The sequence below is a fragment of the Sciurus carolinensis genome, chromosome 6 (genome assembly GCF_902686445.1).
Source record: "Sciurus carolinensis chromosome 6, mSciCar1.2, whole genome shotgun sequence".
Lineage (NCBI taxonomy): Eukaryota > Metazoa > Chordata > Mammalia > Rodentia > Sciuridae > Sciurus > Sciurus carolinensis.
In genome coordinates, this window is record NC_062218.1 from 110,709,994 (window position 1) to 110,731,449 (window position 21,456).

The window sequence follows — 21,456 nt, forward strand, 5'->3', positions numbered from 1 at the left end:
TTTCAATAGATGCAGAAAAAGCATTTGATAAAATACAGCATCCCTTCATGCTCAAAACACTAGAAAAATTGGGGTAATGGGAACATTCCTAAACGTTATAAAGGCCATCTACGCTAAGCCCATGGCTAATATCATTCTAAATGGTGAAAAACTGAAAGCGTTCCCCCTAAAAACTGGAACAAGGCAGGGATGCCCTCTTTCACCGCTTCTATTCAACATCGTCCTTGAGACTCTAGCCAGAGCAATTAGACAAACCAAAGAAATTAAAGGGATACGAATAGGAAAAGAAGAACTCAAACTATCCCTGTTCGCTGATGACATGATTATATATTTAGAGGAACCTGGAAATTCCACCAGAAAACTTTTAGAACTCATAAGTGAATTCAGTAAAGTAGCAGGTTACAAGATCAATGCTCATAAATCCAACGCATTTTTATACATAAGTGATGAATCTTCAGAAAGAGAAATTAGGAAAACTACTCCATTCACAATAGCATCGAAAAAAATAAAATACTTGGGAATCAATCTCACAAAAGAGGTGAAAGACCTCTACAATGAGAACTACAGAACACTAAAGAAAGAAATTCAAGAAAACCTTAGAAGATGGAAAGATCTCCCATGTTCCTGGATAGGCAGAATTAATATCATCAAAATGGCTATACTACCTAAAATTCTATACAGATTCAATGCAATTCCAATTAAAATCCCAATGATGTACCTCGCAGAAATAGAGCAAGCAATTATGAAATTCATCTGGAAGAATAAAAAACCTAGAATAGCTAAAGCAATCCTCAGTAGCAAGAGCGAAGCAGGGGGTATTGCAATACCAGATCTTCAACTCTACTACAAAGCAATAGTAACAAAAACGGCATGGTATTGGTACCAAAATAGACAGGTAGATCAATGGTACAGAATAGAGGACATGGACACAAACCCAAATAAATACAATTTTCTCATACTAGACAAAGGTTCCAACAATATGCAATGGAGAAAAGATAGCCTCTTCAACAAATGGTGCTGGGAAAACTGGAAAACTATATGCAATAGAATGAAACTAAACCCCTATCTCTCACCCTACACAAAACTCAACTCAAAATGGATCAAGGACCTCGGAATCAGACCAGAGACCCTGCATCTTATAGAAGAAAAAGTAGGTCCAAATCTTCAACTTGTTGGCTCAGGATCAGATTTCCTTAACAGGACTCCCATAGCACAAGAAATAAAAGCAAGAATAAACAACTGGGATAGATTCAAACTAAAAAGCTTTCTCTCAGCAAAGGAAACTATCAGAAATGTGAAGAGAGAGCCTACAGAGTGGGAGAATATCTTTGCCAACCATACCTCAGATAGAGCGCTAATTTCCAGAATCTATAAAGAACTCAAAAAACTCTACACGAAGAATACAAATAATCCAATCAACAAATGGGCTAAGGAAATGAACAGACACTTCACAGAAGAAGATGTACAAGTAATCACCAGATATATGAAAAAATGTTCAACATCCCTAGTAATAAGGGAAATGCAAATCAAAACTACCCTAAGATTTCATCTCACCCCAATTAGAATGGCGATTATCAAGAATACAAGCAACAATAGGTGTTGGCGAGGATGTGGTGAAAAAGGAACACTCATACATTGCTGGTGGGGTTGCAAATTAGTGCAACCACTCTGGAAAGCAGTGTGGAGATTCCTCAGAAAGCTTGGAATGGAAACACCATTTGACCCAGCTATCCCACTCCTTGGCCTATACCCAAAGGACTTAAAAGCAGCATACTACAGAGATACAGCCACATCAATGTTCATTGCTGCTCAATTCACCATAGCCAGATTGTGGAACCAACCTAGATGTCCTTCGGTTGATGAATGGATAAAGAAACTGTGGCATATTTATACAATGGAATATTACTCCGCAATGAAGAATGATAAAATTATGGCATTTGTAGGCAAATGGTCGAAATTGGAGAATATCATGCTAAGTGAGATAAGCCAATCTCAAAAAACTAAAGGACGAATGATCTCGCTGATAAGCGGATGAGGACATATAATGGGGGGTGGGAGGGGCTAGCATTAGGTTTAGGGTTAGGTTTAGAGTTAGGCTAAGGAGAGCAGTAAGAATGAAGGAAAGAAGGACTGTGTAGAGGGAAAAGAGGGGTGGGAGGGGTGGGAGGGGTGGGAGGGGGGGGGGGGGAGGGGAAAAAAATATAATAAACATCATTACCCTATGTAAACGTAAAAAAAATAAATTAAAAAAAAAAAAAAAAAAAAAAAAAAAAAAATGTGATAGTACATTATAAAAAAAAAAAAAAAAAAAAAAAAATAGTATTCTCCAGTAGTAGGCTAAAGAGAGTCACAGGATTTTTTTAAATAAACTTTTTAATTTTAGAATAGTTTTAGATTTACAGAAAAATCGAGGTCATACAGAGAGCTCCCATACTCCCTATGCCCCATATCCAGTTTCCCCTATTATTAACATCTTAGAGTGTTATATTTTTTATAATTAATGAACTGATATTGATACCTTGTTATTAATGACTGTTTTAACTTTTATTCAAATGTTCTTATTTTTTACTTAATGTCCTTTTCTGTCCTAGGATCCTGTCCAGGATCTCATATTACATTTTGGTTATTATGTTTTGTTTTTACTGACCTTGACAATTTCCAGCAGTGCTAGTCAGGTATTTTATAGAAAGTTCTCAGTTGGGATTTGTCTGATGTTTTTTTCTTATGGCAAGTCTGGGGTTATCTATGGGTTGATGCCCTGTCCCTTTTAAGTCCAATGTCAATAAAGTCCAAAATAAAAAAATGCATATTTGAAACCTGCATTACTGTTTTGCTCTTCTCATATAAATTTCCCCCATTTCCTGTAAAGGTTGACTGATTATACCACCAATTTTATTTGGTCTTACTGTCTCTTTACATTTCTCATAGAGCACGAATTAGATCATAATAGTTTCAAACAGTGTTTACTTTTGGATTTAAATAGATTGTGTTGCTGAAGAACTAGAAAAACCATATTTTGATTATGATCAAAGTCATTGACTATTAATAGACTTTTTAATTAATTATTAATTGACTTTTTAATTTTTACAGTTTAGGATACTTATGAACAATCAAAATATCTGACTTATGACCAATTTATAGAAGTAGGTTTGATGATTATATTATAGATGAATTGGTTCATATTATTTTCTTACTGGGTTTCTATTAACATCAAAGCAGAATGTTTTTTGTTTGCTGAACTCAGGCTGAGAAAAATGTGTTCATTATATTATTGATTTTTTGGCATAAGTTTTTCTGTACCATCAATACTTTTAGCTTGTTTGTATGAGTATATAATACCTGACCTGAATACTTCAGCTCTTAATAAATTATTTGCTTTAATTTTCCATTATGTAATAGTTATTTATAAAATCTTTATCTGTAGAAGATGGTATTGGCTCAGACATCCACTCTAAGTAATAATATATTCAAGAAATAACATAAAGGCCAGGCATAGTGACACATATCTGTTATCTCAGCAACTCTGGGACTGAGGCAGGAAGATCACAAGTTTGAAGACAGCCTCAGCAACTTATCAAGACCCTGTATCAAAATAAAAAATAAAAAGGGCTGGAGATTTTACTCAATGGTAGATACAAGCCATATCAGATGAGTGTGGGAAGACACTAAGGACATAGAGAATTTGGTGAATGCACATTTATTTGGAGTTCCAAAGGACCCAGAGAAAAGTTGGGAGTCAGAAAATATTACAGGATGAAAACAAAGAAATAGGATATAATAATAGCCATGATTCAGAATCCTGAGGGTGTTAAAAATTTAAGTTCTAGGGCTTACACTACAGTTTCTTATTCAATAGATCTGGGTGGCACCAAGAAAACTGCAGGTTAAGAATTGCACAAATGATTTTTATGCACTCAGGACTTGAGAACCATTTGTCTTTCCTGGGAGCAGGGGACTAAGATGATAATGTCTTTATGCAGTAACCTGATGGAGGAGGAAGGACCTTCCTAGTTCAAAGGTCAGACGTGTTGACTAAGAAACCTACTTACATTTTAAGCACTTCACCATATTTTTGAAATGTGCACAGATGGTCATCACATGGCTATGCTCCTATCTCTAGATGGATTAGCATCAAAAAGTTTACACAGATTGTGTATCAGTTACCTTATAACAAGAATCCAGTATTCTGAATAAGAAAGCACTGAAAAAACATTCATAAAATAAATTTCATAAACATGTTTAGTTCTGCATTTTAACTTTGACTTCATTTACTGAAGACCTTCCCCAAAACTTCTTTAAACTAGAGATTCATTACTAAATTTTTTTCACCAGTATATATCACAGATGTAACAGGATCCTCTCAAAGAAAGATCATCTGGGATGTGGTTCACACTTGGCTTTTATTGTACACGTTAAAAATTATCTGTAAATTTACTAAATTTCAGAGATTTCCATCTGGGTTCAGCTGAATCCTTGCTCTTGGGCTTAAGGTGAGGCAGAACTTTGTGGCCAGGGGAACGTGTGGTGGAGCCAAGCTGCTCACCTAATGGTGGCTGCACACAAACAGAAACAGGCTAGGGCTAGGGTTCCAGTCTCCCCTTCAAAGGCATGCCTTCAGTGAACTAGTATCTTTCCAGTAGGCCTCACCTACTAAAGATTCTAACATCTTTCAGTAGTGCCACAGACTGGGACCAGCCTTTAGCATATGAGCCTTTGAGGGACATTTAAGATCCAAACTTTAACAGTATTATTCAATGTCAGTATATACTGGCATGTCAGTCACATGTTGTAATCATTGCAGAGCATAAAAAAGCATGGATTATACCAATACTTAAGTAACTTTTTCTATTATAGGTTCTAACTATTCAATATTATTAATGATGATTTCCTGTACATAAATTCTCATTATCAATAGTATGTTTTTCATTGTCAAAATGGCCATACTACCTAAAGTGCTATACAGATTCAATGCAATTCCAATTAAAATCTCAATGACATACCTTACAGAAATAGAGCAAGCAATTATGAAATTCATCTGGAAGAATAAGAAACTCAGAATAGTTAAAGCAATCCTTAGCAGAAAGAGTGAAGCAGGGGGTATCACAATACCAGATCTTCAACTCTACTACAAAGCAATAGTAACAAAAACAGCATGGTATTGGTACCAAAATAGACAGGTAGATCAATGGTACAGAATAGAGGACACAGACACAAACCCAAATAAATACAATTTTCTCATACTAGACAAAGGGGCCAAAATTATGCAATGGAGAAAAGATAGCCTCTTCAACAAATGGTGCTGGGAAAACCAGAAATTCATATGCAACAGAATGAAATTAAACCCCTATCTCTCACCCTGCACAAAACTTCAACTCAAAATGGATCAAGAACCTCGAAATCAGACCAGAGACCCTGCATCTTATGTAGAAAAAGTAGGTCCAAATCTTCAACACGTTGGCTTAGGATCAGACTTCCTTAACAGGACTCCATAGCACAAGAAATAAAAGCAAGAATCAACAACTGGGATAGATTCAAACTCAAAAGCTTTCTCTCAGCAAAGGAAACTATCAGCAACGTGAAGAGAGAGCCTACAGAGTGGGAGAAAATCTTTGCCACGCAAACTTCAGATAGAGCACTAATTTCCAGAATATATAAAGAACTCAAAAAACTCTACACCAAGAATACAAATAATCCAATCAACAAATGGGCTAAAGAAATGAACAGACACTTCACAGAAGAAGATGTACAAGCAATCAACAGATATATGAAAAAATGTTCAACATCTCTAGTAATAAGATAAATGCAAATCAAAACTACCCTAAGATTCTATCTCACCCCAATTAGAATGGCGATTATCAAGAATATAAGCAACAGTAGGTGTTGACAAGGATGTGGGGAAAAAGGTACACTCATACATTGCTGGTGGGGTTGCAAATTAGTGCAGCCACTCTGGAAAGCAGTGTGGAGATTCCTCAGAAAGCTTGGAATGGAACCACCATTTGACCCAGCTATCCCACTCCTTGGCCTATACCCAGAGGACTTAAAATCAGCATACTACAGAGATATAGCCACATCAATGTTCATAGCTGCTCAATTCACAATAGCCCGATTGTGGAACCAACCTAGATGTCCTTCAATTGATGAATGGATAAAGAAACTGTGGCATATATATACAATAGAATATTACTCAGCCATAAAGAATGATAAAATTATGGCATTTGTAGGCAAATGGATGAAATTGGAGAATATCATGCTAAGTGAGATAAGCCAATCTCAAAAAACCAAAGGACAAATGATCTTGCTGATAAGCAGATGATGACACATAATGGGGGATGGGAGGGGTTAGTGTTAAGGTTAGGGTTAGGGTTAGGGTGGGTGGCAAGAATGGAGGAAGGAAGGTCTGTATAGAGGGAAAAGAGGGGTGGGAGGGGTGGGGGGAAGGGAAAAAACAACAGAATGAATCAAACAACATTGTCCTATGTAAATTTATGATTACACAAATGGTATGGCTTTACTCCATGAAGAGAGAAACACATGTATCCCATTTTGTCAGGGGCGGGCTCTGAGGGCCCCAGAGCCGCACCGTGGCCTGTTCTCTAAGATGGCGCCTGGCAGCTTGCCAGACATAGCTGCACTCATAAACAAGTTTTAGGAAGTAACTCTGGTTGGCTGTTGTACATGAGGCGATCCTGGTATCTGCCTGGAGACTGTTCCTTGATAGGCTGACTTTCCTGGTAGTCTACTCTCTGATAGGCTGATGTTCTCAATATAAGTCGGAGACTTGTGGAATAAAGCCCTTTTTTGGTTCCTGTGATCAAGAAAAGCATAGGTGTTGTGATTGCCCACCACCTGCGGGCGGTGGGCGATCATACCATTTATTTACAATAAAAAAAATAGTATGTTTTTCTTAGACCTAGAAATAGACATGCAAAGTCAAAGTTATGTGCATTGAATATTCTGATAGATACTATCTTTCAGAAAGTTGCATCCGTCCTACCAACAACGCCTATGAGTCCTATATTTATATGCTTCCAGTTACAGAAAGACATTTCATACTTATTTTAAGTTATATTTTTCAAATTATTGAGTTTGAGTTATTTCTGCCAATGCTTAATAAGTACCTGACCTCTCCACTGGATTTCCCATCCTGTATGTGATAGTTGTCATTGGTATTCATCTACAGGAAGCAAAAACCCACAGAACAACATTATGAAATTTACTTGAAACAGTTATATTCGCTTTTCAATTAAAAAAAGAAAACAATTTTTTATATTGCCCAAATATGTACCATTTCCAAAAATCAAAATTTCTTCTGGAAGAATCAAATTGCCATCTGGTATTATTTTTCTTCGGTATAAAGAACCACTTTAGCATTTTTTTCTAAACATGGATCCTGGCTATGAATTTGTTTTTCTAAAACTTTATTTGACCTTCATGCTTAAAAAATATTTTTGCTACCTATAGAATTCTGACTTGACATTTGTTGGTTTAGTTAGCACTTTGAAGATGTTTTCATTTCCTTCTGGGCTTCATAGTTTTGATAAATCAAATGTATTTCAAACTCTATTTTGAGTTCGTTTTTAAACTTGTTTTTCTTTCATGTGGCTTGTATCCTATATTTAATTTATTGACATATATGTTACCTAGTATTTAATAAATTTTGGTAAATATTGTCTGGAACTTTTTTGGAAAATAGATTATGTTCCCTTCCTCAGCTATTTCTGTCACATACTTATAGATACATATGTAAATATATTAAAGTTTACATTTATAATATTAGGTTTTGGAAATATTTTCTGAAATTTTTGTTTATTTTACTTATTTATTTTTATTGAACACATAACTTTATTTGTTTACTGTTTTATGTGGTGCTGAGATAGAACCCAGTGCCTCACATGTGCTAGGCAAGTGCTCTACCACTGAGCCACAACTCCAGCCCTATTTATTTTATTTTAATAAACTGTTTCATGCCTGAAATTTTCAAATTATTTTACCTTTAATTGCTAAATATTACTTTAATATTTTATGTTTGTATTCTACTTTGTAAGAAAATAATACAACTCAGATTTTTATCATTATGGTTAGCAATAGTTAATATATATGAAAATCTCATTTTGTTTTCAGATTTGCATATTATAATGATAATACAGTTATATTGTAATATTTTTTCTACTTTCCTATCTTCAAAAACCATTTTAATTTTTTAAAATTTAATTTAAAGACCCCACATTTTCTTCCAGCTGTTGCAAAGTTCCTGGTCTAATTCCAGGGTCTTTGATTAATTTTGAGTTGATTTTCATGCAGAGTGAGAGAGATGGATCTACTTTCATTCTTCTACATATGCATATCCAGTTTTCTCAGCAACATTGGTTAAAAAAACTGCTCCAGTGTGTTTTGACACCTTTGTTAAGGATCAGATAATTGCATCTGTGTGAGTTGGCTGCTTTGTGTTATTATATTTCATTAGTCTTCCTGTTTTTATGTCAGTACCATGCTGTGCTTGTTATTATAGCTCTGTAGTGTTATTTGAAGTCAGGCATAGTGTTTGCTCTTATTGCTCAGAATTGCTTTGGCTATTCTGGGTCTTTTATTCTTCCATATGAGTTTTAGGACTGATTTTTTTTTTTTAATTTTAGTTTTGTGAAGAATTTCATGGGTATATTGATGAGAATTGCATTGAATTTGTGTATTGCTTTTGGTAGTATGGTCACTTTGACAATATTAATTTTGGCTATCCAGGAACAATAGAGGTCTGTCCATCTTCTAAAGTCCTCTTCAATTTCTTTTTCAGTGATCTACAGTTTTCATTGCAGAAGTCTGTCAGTTCCTTGGTTTTTATTTATTCACAGGTATTTCTTTTTCTTTTCTTCTCTTATTTTGAGGTTATTATGAATGGAATTGTTTTACCAACTTCTTTTTTGATTATTGATATTTAGAAAAGCTACTGATTTTGTATGTTGATTTTGTATCCTGCTGCCTTGCTGGCTTTGTTTATCAGCTCTAGAAGTCTTCAGGTGAAATTTTTTGGATCTTCTGTGGTTAGGACCATATCATCTACAAGTAGAGATAATTTGACTTTTTTTTTTCCTATTTGTAGCTCTTTAATTTCCATCTCTTGCCTAATTCCAACTAAAATTTCAAGAACTATATTGAGTAGTAGTGGTGAGAATAGACATTCTTGTCTTATCCCTTGTTAGAAGTATGCTTTCATTGTTTTCACCATTCAACATCATGCTAGCTTTAGGTTTGTCATATATAACCTTTATAATGTTGAGATAAATTCCTTCTATCTTTAGTTTTTTTCAATGTTTTTGATATAAATGGGTGCTGAATTTTGTTGAAGTTTTTTTCTGCATCTTTTGAGATGATCATGTGATATTTTTCTTAATACTATTTATGTGATGAGTTACATTTATTGATTTGCATATGTGAATCAACGTTGCATGACTGGGATAAAGTCAAATATATGTGCAGTGACTTTCTTAATAAAACACCTAAAGTTCAAAAAATAAAACCAAGAATCAATGAGAGGGATAGCATCAAAATAAGAAACTTCTGTTCAGCGAAGTAAACAAAAGCATGAAAAATGAGCCCACAGAATGAGAGATAATCTTTGCCAGCTACATGGGCAGAGGATTGATATCTAGAATGTATAAAGTACTCTGACAGAGGATTGATATCCAGAATATATGAAGTACTTGAAAAACTGAACACCAATACAAAAAATAACCCAATCAATAAATGAGTAATGAACTAAACAGACACTTCTCAAAAGAAGAAATGCAAATGGGCAAAAAATATATGAAAAAATATTCACCATTACTAGTGATCAGGGAAATGCAAATCAGAACTACACTGAGATTCTTCTCACTCTGTTTGGAATGACAAGCATCAAGAATATAAATGATAAATGCTTGTGAGGATGTGGGGAGAAAAGAACACTATACAGTGCTAGTGGGACTGTAAATTAGCACAATTACTTTGGAAAGCAGTATGGAGATTCCTCAAAATGATTAGAAATAAAACCACCATATGACCCAATTATTCCACTCCTTGGTAATTATCCAAAAGAACTAAAATCAGTATACTATAGTGATACCTGCATTCCAATGTGTATAGTAGTGCAGTTCACAATCGTCAAGTTATGGAACGAGCCAAGGTGTCCCTCGACAGATGAATGGATAAAGAAAATGTATATATACACAGTGGAGTTCTACTCAACCAGAAATAAAAAGGAATTATATCATTTGCTGGTATATGAATGGATCTGGAGGACATTATGCTAACTGAAATAAGCCAGACTCAGAAGGTAAAAAGTCAAATGTTTTCTCTCATATGAGGAAACTAGAGAGATAAGGGATTAAGAAAAAGTGGGGGATCTCACAAAAATAGAGGGGAGAATGATGGAGTAAAGGAAGGGAATCAATGGGAAGGGAAAGGGGTGAGAAAGGGGAAGAATTGAGAAATGAAATTGACTAACTTATGCTGTGTGTGTGTTTGAATATATCACAATGAATTCTACTATTGAATATAACTACAATGCACCAATTTTAAAAAGTAATAAGTAAATGGAAAGAAGACCAATAGAGTACAGGATGGGGATGTGGGCAAGGAGGAATGAGGGTAAGGAGAAGTACTGGGGATTGAAATGTACTAAATTATGTTATATGCATTTATGATTCTATCAAATAAACCCCACTATTATAAAAATTACTAATAAAAACATTAATAAAAACACACTAATAAAACATTAAAAATTCAAAGAATTTTTGCATTATAAAAAGTATATATGTTTATGGTAAGAAAAGCTTTGTATAATAATAAAAGATATTAGATAAATGTCTCTTATTTATCAACTTTAAAGTATGATACAAATATTTTCATTATAAAAATGCTACAAAGGTATATGGTGTAAAAGCTTAGTTCCTTCTTCATTTCCCACACTCTTCTCACTGCACTCACACCTTTCACACCTTTTTCTTACCAGAGCTAACCACTGTTATTAGTATGACAAAATTTTTTCAGAAACTTTTGTATGTATTTATATACACATGTATGCACAAAAGAATGCAGTTTTGTAAATGTTTACATAAATTTATCATACTGTGTGCATTGTTTAGCAGTATTCATTTTTACCTCATAGTATGCCTTTATGCAAATGTATATGCAAATGTATATGAGGTATGGAGGTATTACATATTGTCTAAAAATAGAATGCCATGTGAGTAATATATGCATATATATTTTAATAAATTCTGCCATATTAGTCTCCAAGTAGCTGCACTGATTTTTACTTAAATAGATCTACTGTAGAGTCAAAAGATCCCCATATTCTGTTAAACCTATTATTAACGTGTATAATTATTTCCTGATGGAAAAAAGTAATTTCATTAGTTAATTTTAATTTTATTTACCAGTAAAACTGAATATCTTTTTTGTAGCATTTGTTGCATTTGAAATTCCAGATTCTATGTGGTTATTTAATGTCTTCTGCTTTCAGTCTGTAGACTTGATTTTGCTTATCAGTGTATCCTGAGTATGTGTCATGTTATATGCATGCATATATAGAACACATACAAATATATATCTGTATCTATCTGTCTACATATACATAAAATATCTACCTCCATGGGGGTATATTAAATGATTGGGCAACTGAATTTTTAATTTTTGTATCTATCTACACATATATAAAATATCTACCTCTATGGGGGTATATTAAGTGATTGAGCAAATTAATTTTTAATTTTCGTATTATTAAATTGCCTATTTTCATGCTTTTCCATAAAATTATTTTGCCTTTTTTTTTCTTTTTGTGTTGGGTATGAACCACTGATGTACATCCCCAGGCCTTTCTAAAATTCTGAGAACAGGTCTAAGAAGCCCTGGCTGACCTCCCACTCGTAGCTGGAATTATAGGCATGTGCCACAGAACTAACCTCTAAGTATTCTTTATATATTACAAATGTGACAACTATTTTCCCTGGTATCTAGTTGTTTTTTCCTCAGTCTAGATATTTGAAAACTTTATTGTCTTTTAGAAATTTTTAAGTTCACTTTTGTTGCTTATTTTACAACCTATGTTTTCTGCTAATAGAAGTTTTCAATAAACAGAGAAAAGGCCTCAATTTACTGTAATTAAGTGTCTTGATAATTACACAGAGCCCTATCTTGGTCATTATGAGGGTTTACTATGTGATTGGCATTTCTTTTGCCTTTGAAGTAATTTACAGCTGCCTGTTTTTCATGCTTTATTCTCCCCCCCTTTGTCTACTAATCTAATTAGTCATATTTGCAATTCCAGATTTTATGTGGTTATTTAATGTCTTCCACCTTCAGTCTGTAGACTTGATTTTGCTTATCAGTGTATCCTGAGTACCTGTCATGTTATATACATGAATATATAAAACACATTCAAATATATATCTGTATCTATCTATCTACATATACATAAAATAGCTACCTCCAGGGGGGTGTATTAAATCTAATCTCATCTGTTTTCTTTTTTTTTTATTTTCCAGTGATTTCCCACAATGTTTCATCACTTATGACAGACTCTCCCCTACTCCTCACACATACTTTTTAAATGGATGGGTCTTTCCAAAACATTTTGCCTTTAATTGCAATGGATTTGGAAGAAGTCATAGTAAAAGGTTGATACATGCATGACCAGTTTACTTTCATGACCTAGTCTTCCAAGTTTTTAAAGAACTAGAAATTAGTAGAAACATGGTAGCTCATTTCTAATATCTAAAGAACACCTATAGACTAAAAAAAAAAGACAAAAAAACTTCTTAATAGGTCAAATCACTAAAATGAAAATCAAATATCAATTTAAACATTCACTTAATACATTTTAATAAATTAGTACATTTTAATTTGTATATTAGTACATGGGAATAGTTGAATTTCTTTTATATTTAAATTTATGATAAATTATGAAAGTGTTTGTAGCTCCATATTTAAAAATTTCTGATTTTGGCAAAATTGATTTTATTTTCCAGTATTTCTTCATTCTAAAGTTCCACATTGTATTTACATGCTACTTGTGGTAAAAATTTGCATTTAAAAGTTTTTAAATTTTATAACATATGCTTTCCAATGATAAAAATGAACTCCCTACAACTTTGGTTCCAACCAAAGTGAGTTCTTAAGCATGTGGGTGACAACGAGAAGTAAGGAAAACTTTTCTTTTGGTGTACAGGGAGCTAATCTTTGGGATACAGGGGCATTTTGCTTGGTATTATTGCATTTGTCAGTCTAGCTCCACAATACCATTTGTCTTAATGCATTTTCTGTGGCTATAAAAAAATACCTGATGATGTGTACTTGTAAGTAAGTTGTTTAGCTGTCTGGCCTCTAGTGAGGATCACCGTGACTGCATCATAACATGGCAAAGTGAGAAGGGAAGGGTTTTATGCAAAAGCCAAGCACATGGGGTGGTCTGTCTTTCAACAACCCACTATTGCAAGAACTAACCCATGACAACTACATTAATCCTTTCTGAGAATGGTTCCCCCAATGTCCACCTCCATACTGTCCCACTAGGGACTAACCTCCCAGCTCTTGAACCTGTGAAGGACAAATCAAACCCCAACTGCACTCATTACACTGTGCTTATGATGGACTTTCCAGTTACCACTTGAAAACCTCCTCAAACTTGTAGCCCTTTCTCTCTTTGAACTTGGTGATACTCCCAGGGTTCTAGTCTGGTCTCTTATTTCCCTATATTATTAGTAGTTCCTAAAGTTCTGTTGAAATTTATAGTTAAATTGATCCCATTTATGTAGCTTCCAAAAAAATCCTAAATGCTTTAGGCTTACCAGTGTTAGATATAGTGAGGTGTGGCAAGAATCAAATTTGTGCTTAAAAGTAGGTGAGCAAGGCAAAACTTTACTTCTGGCAGAAGGGCGGGCTAGGGAACTTTGCCAGCAAGCCTGCCTGGGCTGGCAGTCCACCGGCTTGTATTTCTAACCTAATGCAGTGCTGCCCTTCACCCTGATGGGAGGACTCAGTGGGACAATCTATGCAATTGACTAATTTTAAAATTAGAGTGGGCAAAAGGGCAGGGCTAAAATTGGCCAATTAATGCAGAATACTATATTCTGAAAATGGACCACCAGACTTTCTATTTCTCATACCAGCTTTCCTGATCTGTTCTTTTGTATTTTTACATTTCTTCTGTAATGTTCATGTGATTTTAAGATAAAGGAGACATGAGTGCATCCAAGTAGTTTCCTTTAACTCAAAATTTACAAAGACTCAAAACATATTAACGAAGATGATTTTATTGAGCTATAGGACACATAAAAATAAAATATTTCAATAAAATCTAAACATTTATTAAAAATTAGAAACTTTACATTAGAAACTTTACTTCTCAATGATTGTCTAAATGGTTAACTGCTTATTTACTATTTAAAATATTTAATATCAAGACAAATATTTAGTTATACACTGAAAATCCCCAAATAGATAAAAGTCAACTAGAGTTTATATCTATTAAAGCAAATGTTTTTCTAAATTAAAAAATCATTCTAAGGAAACAAAGCATGCGCTTAATAATTAGTCACTTTTACCTATTTCAGAGTGAAGATTCACATATATACAGCTTCTAGCTGATGTTTGATAGATTAAGTGTATTAAATGTATTTTTATTTATTTCCAATTCATGATGGGTTTATCAGAACATAATCCCATTGTAAGTCAAGGAGTATCTGTACTCTCTCTCAGTCTTCCTAGCAAAGTACACGAAAATTCCATGTATACAAAAGCTTAAAGTTTTATCCTCCCTAACATTATCTGATTATAAAGTTCTATGGTCAATGGAACATAAGATTTTTTCAAGTTATCCATAAAATAAAGTGGATCAGAAATTTTCAGAGGATTAAATCCTTCTTCCACCAACTGAAACTTCTGTAGCTTGAATGTCCCTGTGGTTTCCATTTTTTCCTATAAAATAATTGCCAGGATGAGTGGGAAAACATATTACTGTTTATAATAGATATTATAGAAAAATAAAATATTTATCACCATAGACTGTAATGTTTAATTATAACATTTTATATCTAATATCCTCTGTATATTTACTAATAATTTAATATTAAAAATTTAAAATGCTTTGCTTAATTTTTAAATGTTTAGTTTCATTTACATGTAAACTTTATTCAAATATTAACTCATTCAATATATAAGAATTATGAACATATTCAAAAAACTTTTTATAAGTATGTTTAAAACACACAGCTTAACATTTAATTCAATGTCAGTACAATGCTATGTACAGAGAATACTTTCTGAAGAGAGGAGTTAAAAGCTATATAGACATCAATTTCTGATATAAGTACACAAAATCTGTTATATGAGGCAGAATACTCTAAGAACCAGTCCGAACCTGTCTAGTCCAATCTAAGTTTAAAGAATTGTGTAGAGCCTAACTTACCTCTCCTTAATTAGTCATTGTGGTTATTTGGAAGTAAGGTAAAAGGTTTTATTAAAATTTAATATTCATTACTTTTTCAAATGACTACTAATTTGTTAGACCTAAATACTTATGTTTATTTCGACCTAATTAGCCAATAAATGAGTGTTTAGACATTTTCTTTTTGACCCAAGAATGCCTAACAAAATTTACTGAGACATCCCAGGTGCTATGAATCTAGAAAGTTTTAAGAATCACTGCTTTAAAGGTTTTTAAAGGATATAAGTTTATCCCTTTTGGAGAATTGCAAATATGGAAAACAACTTTGCTGAAATGAGATGACTTGTCAAGATCCATATACCCCAAGGAATATTCTATGAGCAACTTGGTCATTTTATTCATCCTTAAGGACTAACTCAAGAGTCAACTGCCTTCCCAGCCTTCCTTGCATCCTTTTCCCTGCCTCAACCACAACTGTCTTCACAGAATTAGATGTAACCATAGAGGTACACATGTCATTTTTCCCTTTCTCAAAAAAAAAATTAGAAACTCATCATAATTATACCATTAAGTGTTCTTCACTTTAAAATATTCGATATTATATAAGGTATATTTTCCTAAGCTATATAACTCTCTTCAATTTTGTATTTTAAAAATTGACTTTCAAGACACTGTAATGGGGAAAAATTTTTTGAACAATACTGTAAATGGAGAGGAAACAAAAGCAAAAACAGACAAATGGGATTACCTCAAAAAAAGTACCTGTGAAACAAAGGAAACAACAGTGAAGTGACATCTATAGTATGGAAGAAAATATTTGCAAGGGGTTGGTATCCAGAGTATATAAGAAACTCTAAAACCTTAATAGCAGTAAATAAATAACCTGATTTTTAATAATGGGCAATCGATATAAATAGACATTTACCAAAAGAACCCATGTGAATGTTCAACAGCTATATGAAAAATGCTGAAGAGCATCAATCATCAGACAAGTGCAGTTTAAAACCTCCCTGAGTAATCACCTTAATCAGTAAGAACAGGTATTATCAAAACCACTGAAAATGACAAGTGCTGGAAAAGATGTGGGGGAAAGGGAACTCTTGCACACTGTTGGTGATAATGTTTAATTCAGCTGTTACAGAAAACTGTATGGTGGTTATTCAAAAAATCATAAGTAGAGCTACATACTACTGGGCATGTGTATAAAGGAAATTAAATCAGTGTATTGATGAGACAGCTGTACTTCCATATTCATTGCAGCACTGTTCACAATGGCCAAGACAAGGAAACAACCAGAATCATCAACTGATAAATGGACAAAGAAAATGTGGCACACACACACACAATGGAATATGATTCGGCCATAAAAAAAAAAAAAATGAAATCCTGTCATTTGGACAACACAGAGATCATTATTTTAAGTGAAATGTGCCAGACACAGAAAGGAAACTACCACATGATCTCACTAATATGTAGTGTCTAAAAGCATTTGATCTGGAAGTTGAAAGCAGAATGGTGGTTACCAGAGGTTGAGGAGAGAGAGAGGTTGGAGTGATGGGAAGGGTTGATCAGTGTGTGCTGGGGCAGTTAATTTGGAGCAAGAAGCACTAGTGTGCTCATGTACAGTAGGGTGACTATAGATAACTATACTGTATATTTCAGAAAATTTTAAAAAATGTTCAAAGAAAAATAATTTTCACCATAAATAAAGAATAAATGAGGTCATTGAGGTATTTAACTTCATTTAAACATTACATAAGGCATATTTGAATCAAAACATCATATGGTACCCCATTAGTATATAGTATTTTTTATGTTTCTATCAATAAGAAAATAAATTTAAAACTGATTTTATAAGATTGCACCTAATTATCATGTTTTAGTTATCTTTGTCTTTATTTTTGAGTTTGTAGATAATATGGAATTTTATTATTTTTAATAAAACTTTGAAAGACCTCTTCATATGTAACATTTGTGCATCTTTTATCACTTTCTAAGAATAAATTTCCAGAAGTGAAATCACTAAATCAAAAGATTTGCCAACTCTTAAGAGTCTGATCATTTACTAACAAGTAATTTTCTAGATAGGTCACAATTTGTGTTTCCACAAGTAGATTGAAATGACCATGTGAATTTTGTCCCCATGTACCTGAGCATTATCACACTTTCGAACTATGGGGGCCTGGGAACATTACTCAGTGGTAGAACACTTGCCTAACATTTGGATGGTCCTAGTTTTTATCCCTAGCATGAAAAATAAGAATAAAAAGTAAATTATTGGCAAAAAAAGTCCTCTTAAAAAAACTTGGACTAGATTTTTAATGATAAATGTTTTATGCATTTTCAGAGGCAACTTACTTTTGTAATACTTTTATCAGACTATTATTATTATTATAATTCATTTAATAAGTATTTTGATTGCTGATTAAATATTGGGTTTTGGGCTACCTACAAAAAATACTATAATAAACATGACAGTCATAGTCTGCATTCTTTTTAGACAATTTTGATATTAAAATACTTTCTAAACCTGTGCCAAGCTGATTTAGTCTCCTGGAAAAGTCCTATGCCAAAATATTTCTTCTGCTTAATGAAAGTGAATTTTTGAGTTGCCCCAGAGGAAAACTGCTTAAAATATTATTTGCACTATCAGCTTCCTATTCTATCAAAATGTGTTACTTATGGGGTAGGTTGGGAAGGGACAGGAGGGAGTTGTGTGTGGTTATAAAAGGACAGCACAAAGGGTCCCTGTGGTGCTGGGATTATTCATATCTTCACTGTGGTCATGGATGCAGGAAGCTATGAAGATAGTAAGAGTGGATAGAAAATAGCACACAACATGTATGTGTACAAATAAATTAGGAGAAATTTGTTAGCATAGGTGGGTTATGTCAATATCCTGGTTGTGACAGTTGTGACTGTGTAAACTGGGTAAAAGATACAGTATCTCTCTACATTAATTCTTAAAACTGGAAAGGAATGTACAGCTATCTTAATAAAATTTTCAATTAAAACATATTCCTGGCATTTAGTGTTAGAGTGGATTGTTATGAAAATAATCTGAGCTCATGTCTATAAAACTCTAAAAAATATACAAATAGGTTATGTACTTTTGAGAGTTCAGATCAGTGTCCCATTGGACGGCACTGGCTTGGCTGTGAAGATTGCTTGACAAATGCTTTAAAAATGAATATGAGGGGCTGGGGAGATAGCTCAGTTGGTAGAGTGCTTGCCTTGTAAGCACAAGGCCCTGGGTTCGATCCCCAGCACCAAAAAAACAAAAAAAGAAAAAAAAAAATGAATATGAGACAGAGAGTGGCTCATTCCTGTAAATCATCAGCCTCAGGAGGCTGAGGCAGGAGGATCATGAGTTCAAAGCCAGTCTCAGGAACTTAGTGAGACCCTAAGCAACTTAGGGAGACCCTGTCTCTAAATAAAATATAAAAACAGGCTGGGGATGTGACTCAATGGTTAAGTGATCCTGAGTTCAATCCCCAGGAAACCTCCCTCCAAAAACAATATAAGAATATGATACTATCTACTTCTCCATCAGGGATCTAATAGAGATATAATAAATGTAGTCAGAAAAAGTCTATGTGATTGAGTGTACTAACTTTGAGAAATTGAGTTTGAGGCATAAGATTAAATAAATAAATAAATGCTTGAATAAATGAGTAAGTGAAATTACCAGTAGCCTAGTACATTCTTTTTTTCTTTATACTGGTAGCCCAATAAAAGAACACTCATCCTAAAACAAATGAATTCAGAATTTTCCAAAACAGAAGGAAGTGGGGGTTTGAACAGAATGATAGGATTAAAAGCAGGATTGCTTCAAGCCAATTGCCTTCAGGTTCTGCACACATTCTGCAGACACCTTGATGTTGGCTTGATGGAAACTAATTCTAGGTAAATGGCACTGAATGTATTCGCAAGATATATTCAAGATGAGGTTTTTGCTTGTCACCTTCACTGGGACCATCACTTTGCTCTCAGGTCCCAACTGAAGAGGAAGGGAGTAATTCTACAATAAAGCTAAAGACAAATACATCCTAGCATTTCACCATGTTTCCTTCCTATTTGAGCTTCAAACATGGCATTGATTTGCATCAGCTGTGTATTCCTATGCTTTTCATTACTCTTGAAACTTTACAATATGAAAAGTGCACATATTACCTAAAGGCTACCACATGATTTTTGTTCCTAACTACCTCCTGGTTTCCTGGCCTCAAATCTGATAGTAAATTTAGATTGTAAAATTACCTGAATTCTTAAAAATCGTGGGCAGGCATAAGCTGGTAGAGATGTTACAACTTGTTCATAAATTTTTTCTAAGTCTAAAGATTTATTTGGTTTTAAAATAATAGAAGCCATTCCAGCTTTTCCTTCATAACCTGAAAAAAAGGTTGGAACTACAATCAATTATATAAATATTAGATGAATTGTTAAAAATAGACCTGTTACATACACATCCACATAGATATGAAGAGACATTAAATCCATTGTAGCAGTAACAATGCAACAGTAGCATGAATGAGGCTGCCTCCTTCCCTGAGAACAGGCTCAACCTCTAGAAATAAATGAATAGGAAAGGCCAGAATTTATCCTGAATTGTCCACACGACGGAAATGAAATAGATTGAATGGAAAATACCATTAACTACCTATAATTTGCACCCTATATTAAGAAAGAACTTTCCTATGTACAAGTAACTTATTACTTAAATTAGTTAAATGACTGACACATTTCATAGTTCCTTTTTTTTCCCCCTCTTTTCCTTTTTCTTTAATTTCTTGGATCAGTAATTTATTTTTAATTTTTTATTTTAATTTTTTTTTTATTTTACAGACTGCATTTTGATTCATTGTACACAAATGGGGTACATCATTTCGTTTCTATGGTTGTGCACGATGTAGATTCATATCATTTGTGTATTTATACATGTACATAGGGTAACGATGTCTGCCTCATTCCACCATCTTTCATACCTGCAGCCATAGTTCCTTCTTGATATACTTTGCTTTTGTTTGTTGGTTGGTTTGGCTAAGTATTCTTTGATTAGTTAATCATATGGCAATAATTTTTGAAATGTAATTTTCTACAACAAAGACAGAAAGATAATATAGTTCTTGCTTAGGATGGTTGGCTTATTTCCTTATGTTCGAAGTCTGATAAGCTCTGTGTCACTAACATCATGTACATCTTTTGAATCATGTCCATTAGAGGTGGCCTCTACAGGATTTCTGTGTCCTGGCTGGTTCATATCATATTTGAGTTGATGGCACCCACTAACCAGTTTGTCATAGGTGTCCTCATTTAGCAAAGTATTGCTTTATGTCATCTTTGTTGATGTGACATTTTCAGTCAACTTAAAAATATATTTATACTTTTTGTCAAAAAAAAAAAGAAAAAGAAAGAAACATTCATTTGAAGGTGAAAATAAATATTCTGGCAGAGGTATACATTTTGAGCATTAACTCAAAAAAATTAAGGGCACATTTTTAAGTTAAGAAACTAGAAACTGGCATATCCATAATTAATTCTATATATTGTATACTGCATATCATATCATCTACAGATCTTTATAGGGGGTCAAAACATCCCAGAACATTTCTCCAACACCTATTGGCTATTTATTAAATAAATATTCCCTTCCACGGCTTTGCCACTCCTGGTATCCCCTCCACCCACAAGCACTATCCAGAAATTACTGTGATTTGTTAGAAAAGAAGAAGGAAAAAAAAAAAAAAAGACTGAAGGGGGATGTCTGTTCTGTGACTCTAAATCAGTTACTTTTATGTTCCATTTTTACCACCATAAGATGATCCTCGCACACATATTTATAAAGACAATGAGGTCATACAAATTTTAAAATAATTCTTAAAGAGCCCCACCTTAAGTACAAGTCATTCTAAGCCTTTACACTGGAACGTTTTTGTTCAGTGGTATGTATGAACAGCAATCATAAAGAGAAAAATAAGATTATTGAGGAGCTTCAATTATTTTCAAGCAGGGAGTCACTAACCAGAATATTCAAA

General features: G+C 33.6%; 1 protein-coding gene across 5 annotated transcripts in view; it reads right to left on the minus strand.

Annotated features, from left to right (window-relative positions):
* Positions 1-14,344: 14,344 nt before the first annotated feature.
* Positions 14,345-21,456, minus strand: part of Slc27a6 (solute carrier family 27 member 6) — a 54,620-nt gene continuing 47,508 nt past the window's right edge. For 3 of the 5 annotated variants that reach the window (XM_047556083.1, XM_047556082.1, XM_047556081.1), the window contains exons 10-11: positions 19,682-19,812; positions 14,350-14,952 (exon numbers count right to left, since the gene is read on the minus strand). In XM_047556083.1, the coding sequence (XP_047412039.1) occupies positions 14,776-14,952; positions 19,682-19,812 (308 nt within the window). In that variant the 3' untranslated portion in view covers positions 14,350-14,775. Of the gene's footprint in view, positions 14,953-16,169; positions 16,184-19,681; positions 19,813-21,456 lie in introns of those variants that run through there. The other 2 variants (XM_047556084.1, XM_047556086.1) reach the window with 2 other exon arrangements.